This window comes from Sylvia atricapilla, chromosome 10, assembly GCF_009819655.1.
Source record: "Sylvia atricapilla isolate bSylAtr1 chromosome 10, bSylAtr1.pri, whole genome shotgun sequence".
Lineage (NCBI taxonomy): Eukaryota > Metazoa > Chordata > Aves > Passeriformes > Sylviidae > Sylvia > Sylvia atricapilla.
The window spans coordinates 16,634,179-16,643,394 of record NC_089149.1 but is presented as its reverse complement, the minus strand read 5'-3'; the positions used below and the strand labels follow the sequence as shown (position 1 = coordinate 16,643,394).

The following is a 9,216-nucleotide window of genomic DNA, read 5'->3' as shown; positions in this document are numbered from 1 at the left end:
GTACCCTGGAAGAAGCTCAAGCATGAAGAGGTACATCTCATGGTGTAGGGGTTGTTCAGCCTGGTGAAGAGAAGACTCCAGGGGGACAGAGGGGAAATGGCTTCACACTGACAGGGCAGGGTTAGATTAGGTGGTAGGAAGAAATTCTTCCTTTTGAGGGTAGTGAAGCCCTGGCACAGGCTGCCGAGAGAAATTGTGGCCAGGTTGGACAGGGCTTGGAGCAACCTGGGCTAGAGGAAGGTGTCCCTGCCCATGGTGGAAAGGGGAGGGGGTGGAACTGGATGATCTTTGAAATAATCAGACCATGGCTATCAAGCTGTGCAGTCCCAGCTGCATCTCCCCCTTACATACACCTTAGCACCATGGCAAGAAACTAATGTGTAAGGACCTGGTTTAAGTCTGTTCTTGCCTAATGTTCCTGTTAAGGAAATTTCTCATTACTTAGTACTTTTGTCTTACTGGAGAGTTCTGGAAAAATAAAATATTTCACAGAACTGATAAACCACTGAAATCCTCACAATTTTTAAAGTTCACTGAGGTAAGTCATCTGCAGATTTGCTAGGAATAGCAATGGTTTGGGCTTTTCTAGCCTGAGCTCCCACACTTTAAATGCACAGACATTTGAGCTCAGCATTCTCAAACCAGGAAGGGACTTTTTCTGCCTGCTGTCCTTCCAGAGACTTCTGCTCCCACCTCAGCGGTTGCATCCTCAAGCACGATGCTGAGGCTGCAGGTTCAGCACAGAAGCAACTAAAGATCATTCACTCACCAGCCCACAAACCTTAAGGGAAGACTCCTGCTCACTGTGGGGCAAGTGGCACTCAAGCTCCACAAAGGCAGCTCTGCCCCCTCCTCCACACCATCCCCACTCTGGATGGAGAGCACTTGGTACAGGGTGAGCTGAGATCTAGAGTTGTGGAAAACTACTGAGTAACTTGAACCTGGGATGGTGGGCTCAGGAATGGGGACGGGGAGCTCAGGAATAAGAGGCTGAGAGTTTTATACCAAGATGCTATTTACTTTGAACAGTCATATTCAGCCACAGTATAACATATCTAATTAATCCACATAGATACACCTACAACAGGCAATTAAAAAAATAGTAAATGAAGACACTAATAAATTAAGTACATTTAACTTAGATGGGACAATGGTCTTGGTGACATTGGTGCAAAGGCTGGATCAACAGTCACTCCTTTAGGATGCAAATGCCAAGCAAGAAAATCCCTCTGGATTCCCCCTTCCTTCAGCATTCATACCACATATGCTTGAGACCATAACTGAACACTCATGCTGGCCTCTGTCCTTCCCATTGTCCCATGGGATCTCCACATCCCTCCATCCTCACAGCATGCAACACTTTCCTTTTGCTTTCACTGCACTGTTCCTTCTGTAAGTACACAAACATTTTTCTGTCTAATATAAATCAGAGCCCACAGCCCATCAAAGCCACGTCCAACAGCATCTTGTGGCACTTAGCATATGTCATTCCTTCTGTGGAGGCACCCAAAGGTGACAGCTTTACAAAAGGGAACAAGCTGCAAACATTTCAGATTTAATACAGAAATTTAATAGAGTCCACAGACACTAATGCTCCATCTGGAATCCAGTGACTTTTACATCTTCATGAGAAACAGAAGATGGCTCCCACCCCAAACTGAAATAGAAGATTAGGGATTTTCAGAAGTCTTTGCATGACAAAAGCACAAGCAACAGTGACTTTCAGAGGCTTGTTCTCCTACAGTGCTTAAATGCCTTGAAAACATCACTCACACCAGAGTGGAGAGTGTTTGCCATCCTAAGCCTTACTTAACTCCTACTACAGGATAAGGAAACTGGAGCTGTGATATGAGAACAGTGATTGAGTTCAGAGGACAAACCATGCACCCCCCTGCACTGATCCACAACACACCAACACCTCGACAGCTCAGCAGAGCCTTAGTCTTCCTGCTTCCCTGGAAAACTGCTGCCTTGGCAGCTCCTGAGGAGCAGAGCTGCAGTGTCTGTTCAGAAGGAGCTCTGTGTGTTCCTGTTTGTCTGAGGCAGCTGTGCCAGCAGGCTGATGGTTACAGCAGCAAGACAGGTTGTGGTGCTGCCCCATGGAGCATCTGGGACAGGGGAGTCTGGGAGCCCTGGCACCCACTGCTGCCAGCCAGCTGCAGCACTGGAAGTTGCTGGCTTTCTCCCATGTGTGCTGATCATCCAGTCAAAATGTAACAAGAAGGTGGTGCCTGCCTTCAGGGCAGGTGAAGGTGTCACTGTACAGGTACCATGGAACAAGAACCCTTCCACAGTGTGTGCACTGCAGCACTGCTGTTGTTGGGTTCTCTCTAGGTAGGTTCAGCTGGAACAGAATTGACCCTCTTCCACACCATCAGGAATAGATGTGATCCCTGTCTGCAGCCCCCTCGCTCCCACTTTCCATACTGGGGGGAATGAGCCTCCTGGGTCTCTGCTTTGTCAACTCCAGAGACTCCTGTTCCCACCTGCTTCTTTTGTTGGTGTTGCCAGCAGAGATCCAGCTCTGCCCCACATCAGTCTGTGTGAGTGTCCTTCTCCTTGGGAAGCAGCAGGCTCGACCTGGCTGGAGAGCTGGTGGCTCTTTTGATCACCTCCATCCACCTGCCAAGAAAGGACATGAGAAATGCTTAACCCTCACTCACAGGTAATCTTGTCCTTTGTTATGAGCTGTACCCTTTCCCAAACCTCCCAAAACAGCCAATTTCCTTCTTTTACAGGTCTTCTGGAAAATTAACTCTTCAAAGGGACAGTTTGAGATGTGGTAAATACCCTGCAGAGTACCCCGTGTTCACTCCTTAATGTTATCAAGGATGACAAGCTGACAATAATTATTGCTTTTCTTAACCATAAATTAGGAAGTAGGTAACAGTCTTGCTCATGTGGAAGAAAGCAAAGCAATAGTGAAAAAAGCAAGACAAATTCACTGTGTATTGGACATTTTTCCCTTGAAATTCCTTACACGAGCCCAGTGCATTAAGAGCACGATTTATGGCTCAGGTAGCTGATACCTCAGCTGTTCACAAGTATGTGGCACTCTCCCAAGGAGGCGGGACATGTGACACCTCAGTAAAATGACATTCCAATACAACCCTGCACAGCAGGGCCCAGTGCAAGGGTTCTCAACACAGCAGCAAAGTTTTGTACGTGGTGCATTTCACACAGTTTGGACCCTCTGTGAAAGCCCCTAAGAGCAATTAATTGTAATTACAGAGGACAATAATAAAATGTAATTACAGAGAAACGAGACAAGTGAAAGGAACCCTGCACTTGCTCTCAGCCTCATGTTATAACTTCTGCTCCCAGAGATGGAAGATAAAAACCAAAACACTGTTTAGAGAACCTGGAAATCTGACTCCCAAAGAGCTGGTGGAGCTGAGCACTCCACAGCCCTTCCTCTCCCACACTCCTCCCTGGCTCCAAGGAAGCCCCAGGCTCCTGGCACAAAGCACAGCTCACAGCTCTAGGTGCACCACAGCTCTCCCACACACAGAGAAGTGTTCTGTCAGAGGAGGGATCTCCAAATATCATCAGTGGGGAGAAGAAGGGAATGTTATTCCTGAGAATGTGCTGGAAGATCACTCAGACTAGGAGGAGAGAGGATGGGATGACCAGCTACTGAGTTAAGGTTATAAACCAAGACAGAAAACAGAAAATTACCTCTCAAAGGTGTATTTGCTCTCAGCCCTGAAGAAATACACGTGGGACTTGAATTGCAGCTTGAAGACATAATCCTTCTGAATCCCATCTGCCTCCACAGGGCAGCTGACTGTGTATCCAAGCAGGGGGAGGCTGGCCAGGGGATAATCATCCTGCAAGAGCCCAAGAGCCCAACCCTGAGTGCAAGGCACCCCTGCCATGCAGCCTGACAAAAAAAGGTAAAGGACCCTCACAAAAGGAATGTGCCCTCAAGGCAAAGAGGCCACAATAACCCAATTACTGGGTTAATAAATGCAGTTTATTTGGTTAATAAGATGAAAAGATTGCACTGCACCATGGTTCATTATCAAGCAGGTGCTGAATGCACCATGGGCAGAAAAATCCCTGGAGCTTGTCAGGCTGAGCTGAAGCCCAGCACAGAAAGAAGAGGGCAAAGAAGGCCCAAAGGCTGCTGTGTCCCTCACATCCTTTAGTCACTGCATGAGGAGACGTTTTCCCCTCACCCACAGATCATCAGTACCATCAGAACTGGAAATTCTGATTAGGTTCCACAAGAAGTGCCCACAGCCTTTCAGAGACCAGATTCCTTATGAAATACCATTTCTTCCCCTTGTCACTCTCCTTCAAACAGCAGTGATTTGCCCCTGGAGCTTTCTGAAAGTCAAGGATCCCCAGGTCCCCCCACCACCCTGATCCCCTCCCCTACACCTGCCCACCTGGTGTGTCTTGTAGAAGAACAAGCAGAAGTTGGTGAAGACAACCCACAGTTTCTGCCAGCCATTGCTGTTCTTGAACTTCCTCAGCAGATACCCAGAGAGTTGGTTCTGGCACAGAAGGAAAAGAGGACTCCCATGAAATCACAGCTGCCATCCTGCTGCAGAAGAACAACCCAAGGCTGCTCCTGCACTTGCTCCCCGGGGTCAAAGACCTCCAGGTGACATGGTGACAGCCAACGGGGTCCATCCATTTCTTACATGCAGAAAACCCACATGGAACACACTGTGTGAGAAGGGGAATAAAGCAGGAGAGGAAACAGGACTGCAGAGCTGGGAGACAAACAACAGGTGGCAGCTACACGCAGCAAAGCCGGCGTGGAAAAGGGGCTGCAGGGAGGGAACAGCAGGAGTCAGCCAGCAGGATAGGGAAACCTATGGCATGCAATGACAGCACAGGAATTTTGTAATTTGAGAAAAAGACAGGATACATGGCAGATTTACAGAGAGAACCATTTTTTGAGGCATAAACAGGAGGAAATCCTGTCTTGATAAGGCAATGGTACATGTCTGCCTCTGAGGACCAGGATCCTCACATGGGCAGTTAGGAAGCAGGACATTTTCCTGGGCATCCCATGGCTCCTCCCCACCAGCACAAAACGTGAGAGGCATCTTTACCTGGATCATGCACAAGTAATCAGACAGGGATAGGCTCTGGTTCCGGTACCAACAAACATGGGTGATTGTGTTGGGCCGTTGGGCCTGGCCCAGCAAATAGCGAGGAGGAAGCTCTGGAGAAACAGCAAGAGAGCAGAAAACTGAGCAGAGAAAGGGGGAGAGAAAGAGAAAAACAGAATGTTAGGGTGAGAGGAGTGATGCAAGAAAGGTGGCTGTCAAAGGAAAATGAATTGTGAAAAAATGACGGTGTTAGAACATGGAACAGATCAGAGTGAGAGGGAGTGCAGGAACTCACACATTCAATCCCAGAACCTGTAGCAGGGTGGGCTTGTTATCCATGCACAGAACTGTGAACTGGTTTCTTTCCCAAGGTGTCAGCAGGGAAAGGCCTATCCCCTCCAACAGAAACAGCAACAGGAGCCAGCTCAAGTGCCCAATGTCTGTACCTCAAGCCCAGGTCACATCTACAGCACTTCCCTTACCAAGCTGATCCACACGGTCTCTCTGTCAGAAAAATGCAGGAGCTGCAGTGCCCAAACTTTTAACTCCAGTTAAGCAAGTGCCTCAAGAGCAGAGCAGGACAGGCAGGCACAGACACATGCTGTAGGCCCCTGCCCCATTGCTTTTGTCAAGTTAGTGACCTCCTTTTTCTCTCCATGTTATTTAGAGTCCCTCCAACTTCTGGAAGTCTTCCAAGCACCTCCAGGAAGGTGTCCTTCCTACCCTGCCAAACTGCTGCCTAAAGTAAACTGTTGAGTTGGTGCAAGCAGTGTAAGGAGGGCTGAGCTGACCAATCTTGAAATCTGCAGGATTCAGTGGCCAAATGTGCCACCAGTGCTGCCTTGGACTGTGAGTAACAGCAAGACCATGGGTGCCAGTGGCTCATAGAATCCCTGAAAGGTTTTGGAAGGGACCTTAGAGCTCATCCGGTTCCAGCCCCTGCCATGGGCAGGGACACCTTCCACTAGATCATGTTGCTAAGACTCCCATCCAACCTGGCCTTGGACACCTCCATGGGCACATAATAAACATCTCTGCTCAGCATGAAATGATGCTGCCATGAAAGGACAGTTGGCTGCTCATTCCTACCAGCTTAGAGAAGGGCAAGAAATTCCAACTGAAATCCATTTTCTTAATTCTGTGTGCAGTACAGCAGCTAACCAGAGCTCAGTACAGCACAGTCAATCTCTAAAGGAAAGTATCATGGATAGGGAACTCATAATCATAGAACCATTAAGGTTGGACAACACCTCCAAGATCATCAAATCCAACCTTTGACCAAATCCCACTGAAAAATTTGGCAAAGTGCCACATCCATACATTCTTTGAACATTTCCAGGGATAGTGACCCCACCACTGCCCTGGGCAGCCTGTTCCAATGCTTAACCACTCTTTCCATGAAGAAATTCTTCCTGATTCCCAACATGAACCTCCACTGTGCAGTTTGAGGTCATTCCCTCTTGTCCTGCCCCTTGTTCCCTGGGAGCAGAGCATGACTTCCCCCTGGCTGCACTCTCCTGTCAGGGAGTTGTGCAGAGCCAGAAGGTTCCCCCTGAGCCTCCTTTTCTCCAGGCTGAGCCCCCTCAGCTGCTCCTGGTGCTCCAAACCCTCCCCCAGCTCCATTCCTTCTTGTCCTTCTCTGGACACACTCCAGCTCCTCCATGTCCTTCTTGTCATGAGGGGCCCAAAACTGACCCCAGACTTTGAAGGTCATCAGCAGTGCCCAGCAGAGGGGATGCTCAGTCCTCCAGCAAGCAGGATGAAACCCAAAGGAGAGATTCAGCCCCAGGATATCCTGGGTTTCCTTTAAACCTTCCCTGCTTTGGTCCCAGTGCCGAAGCGAAACCCTGCTGCCCGGAGAGCGGAGTGTGAGCACGGACACACAGACAGGCACAGAGGGGACAGCATGCAGTGGTGCTGGAGGGCCCAGGCTCTCCCTGCACACACAACCGCTGCCAAGGCCACGTGGGAGGTGGAGGCCAAGGCAGGATGGACAGAGTGGGGCCAGCGCAGCCCTGGGTACCTCGACGGCCACACTGTGGTCGGTCATGGAGACGCTGGTGTTGCGGTACCAGCACACGTGCATGGTTGTGTTGGCACGGTGGTGGCTCTGCCTGTCCAAGGAGCTACGAGAGGAGTGAATTTCATCTTCGGACTCCTGTTCTACAGAGACCTCATCAGAGGATCCTGGGGGAGGAGAATTGGGTAGTGGTTTAAGAAAACCGTGCAATACAAAAAGCAAGAGGAGCTGGGATTCCTGAGCAAGGCGGTTTTCTCTTGCTGTGGTCCAGTTTTAAGTGTGTCAAGCTGAACTGGTTACACAACTCCTATGACCACTCTAAGCACATCAGCCTGGGTTTCATTACTCAGCTCTGCCTGGGGCAGCTGATTCACAGGATGAAAGGATGGTTTGGGTTGGAACAGACCTTAAAGCTCATCTGGTTCCAATCTCCTGCCATAGGCAGCGACACCTTCCACTAGAATAAAACTATGGAGTGGTTTGGGTCAGTGCTGTGTCAAACTAAAATGATCACACTTCATCTTGAGTCAAGGAACAGAACAGAGGTCTCCAAGAAAAAATACTCCATGTTTCAGCACAGCCATAACACCACCAGACAAACAAAGGAATACTGGGCTGTAAAAGCTGACCTCCAGAGACACTATATTTTGGACTAAAAAAATCTCACCACATGGTTAAATTGAGAAAAATCTACACTAAGAGTAACTTAAGTGCCTTATAAAATTAACAACTCTGCAATGGGAGCATCTCTGCTGCATTTAAAGCTACTTTGAACATCAGCCTAGGAAGGCAAGCATATCTCTTTTGATTAAAACCAAAGCCAAATCAATTCTCCATTATCATATGAGTTATAAAAACATGTCATTTATGTCATCAAACTCACAAAAGGAAAAGCAGAAAGAACAGGACAACTGCTGCTTTTCTAGGAGGCAAGGAACACCACTTACTGTTGGAGCGGTTGCACACGGAGTTTTCCAGAAGCATCTCGGATTTCTCAGTAGATTTCTTGGCCATTTCAATTGCCACATTTAGATCTTCCATCCACTTGCCCATCTCCAGGCGGGTACTGCAAGGGAAGCAGTGGGAATGGGGATGTGCCAGCCCAGAGCTGTGCCTGTGTGCTGAAGACACAGGTCACTGCCCAAAACAAGGGACAGTGTCCTTCCATTAGATAAATAAAACCAGGATTAGAATTCCTCCAAAGCAGGAGCTTTCCAGAGAGGAAACTGACCTCATACAGCTTCCATCTCTATATTCAAGCCTTGAAACAAGACTAAACGAACAAACTCTTGGACTTTACAGCAAATAAAACGAACAGACAGCTGGCAGGGGTCAGAAGAGGAATTCTGGAGATGGAGGATATGAGCCATGATATTTTTGAAGGATAAATGGCAGCCTGAAGCACAGCCCATATTTTAAAGGGCATCTGGGTGTACCTGACATCTCAAGCAAGTAAAACCCAGAGGGCAGGAAGAGGAAACTTCCTTCCCCCCTCTCAGGATCCACTAAAGGTGAGACCTTCTCAGCCCTTCAAGGTGTACCTGTATCCCCAGGGAAGCAATAGTGGCAGGTTTGGCTTTAGACATAAGCCACATTTCTTTGTTTTGGTAACCATCTCTTTTTCCTGAAAGTTTTTGATTTAGACTGAAAATTGCACACATGGTCCAAGCCTAGCAGGAATTTTTTTTTGGACAGGTAATCTTTGAGCTATCTTAAAGTCCTGACAAGGTAAAAATTCTATTTATTTTTTCAAATTTAAGAATCTTTCAAGCACCTTATGACTCTCAGAAATGGCTGATCTTAAAAAAAATGCATTCTCAGGTGTTAGATTGGATTTAAAAAAAAAAAAATCTGCATACCAAACGTATTGGCTTCTATGCCATTACCCACCTGCTTCATAAATATACTGCAGTGGTTATTTTTCAAGAACGGGTCATCAAGCAGTAAACCCTGTGATTTAAGGTTGAGATTTAGTGTTCCCACCCTGCATCACTGGCATTCCTGATTCCAGCTGCCTTTTCATAGCAGACTTGCAGAAAGACAAAAACTCCTAAAGCTGATCCTGACACCAGGTGTAGGAGACATCCTAATTACAAAAAGACACCAAACTCACTGCACAGCGATAAT

At 47.8% G+C, this 9,216-nt stretch overlaps 1 protein-coding gene across 2 annotated transcripts in view; it reads right to left on the bottom strand.

Annotated features, from left to right (window-relative positions):
- Nucleotides 1-997: 997 nt before the first annotated feature.
- FARP2 (FERM, ARH/RhoGEF and pleckstrin domain protein 2) overlaps nt 998-9,216 on the bottom strand; it is a 72,204-nt gene continuing 63,985 nt past the window's right edge. The window contains exons 23-27 of one of the 2 annotated variants that reach the window (XM_066326091.1): nt 8,037-8,155; nt 7,093-7,256; nt 4,395-4,502; nt 3,679-3,830; nt 998-2,622 (exon numbers count right to left, since the gene is read on the bottom strand). In XM_066326091.1, the coding sequence (XP_066182188.1) occupies nt 2,535-2,622; nt 3,679-3,830; nt 4,395-4,502; nt 7,093-7,256; nt 8,037-8,155 (631 nt within the window). In that variant the 3' untranslated portion in view covers nt 998-2,534. Of the gene's footprint in view, nt 2,623-3,678; nt 3,831-4,394; nt 4,503-5,069; nt 5,183-7,092; nt 7,257-8,036; nt 8,156-9,216 lie in introns of those variants that run through there. The other variant, XM_066326092.1, reaches the window with a different exon arrangement.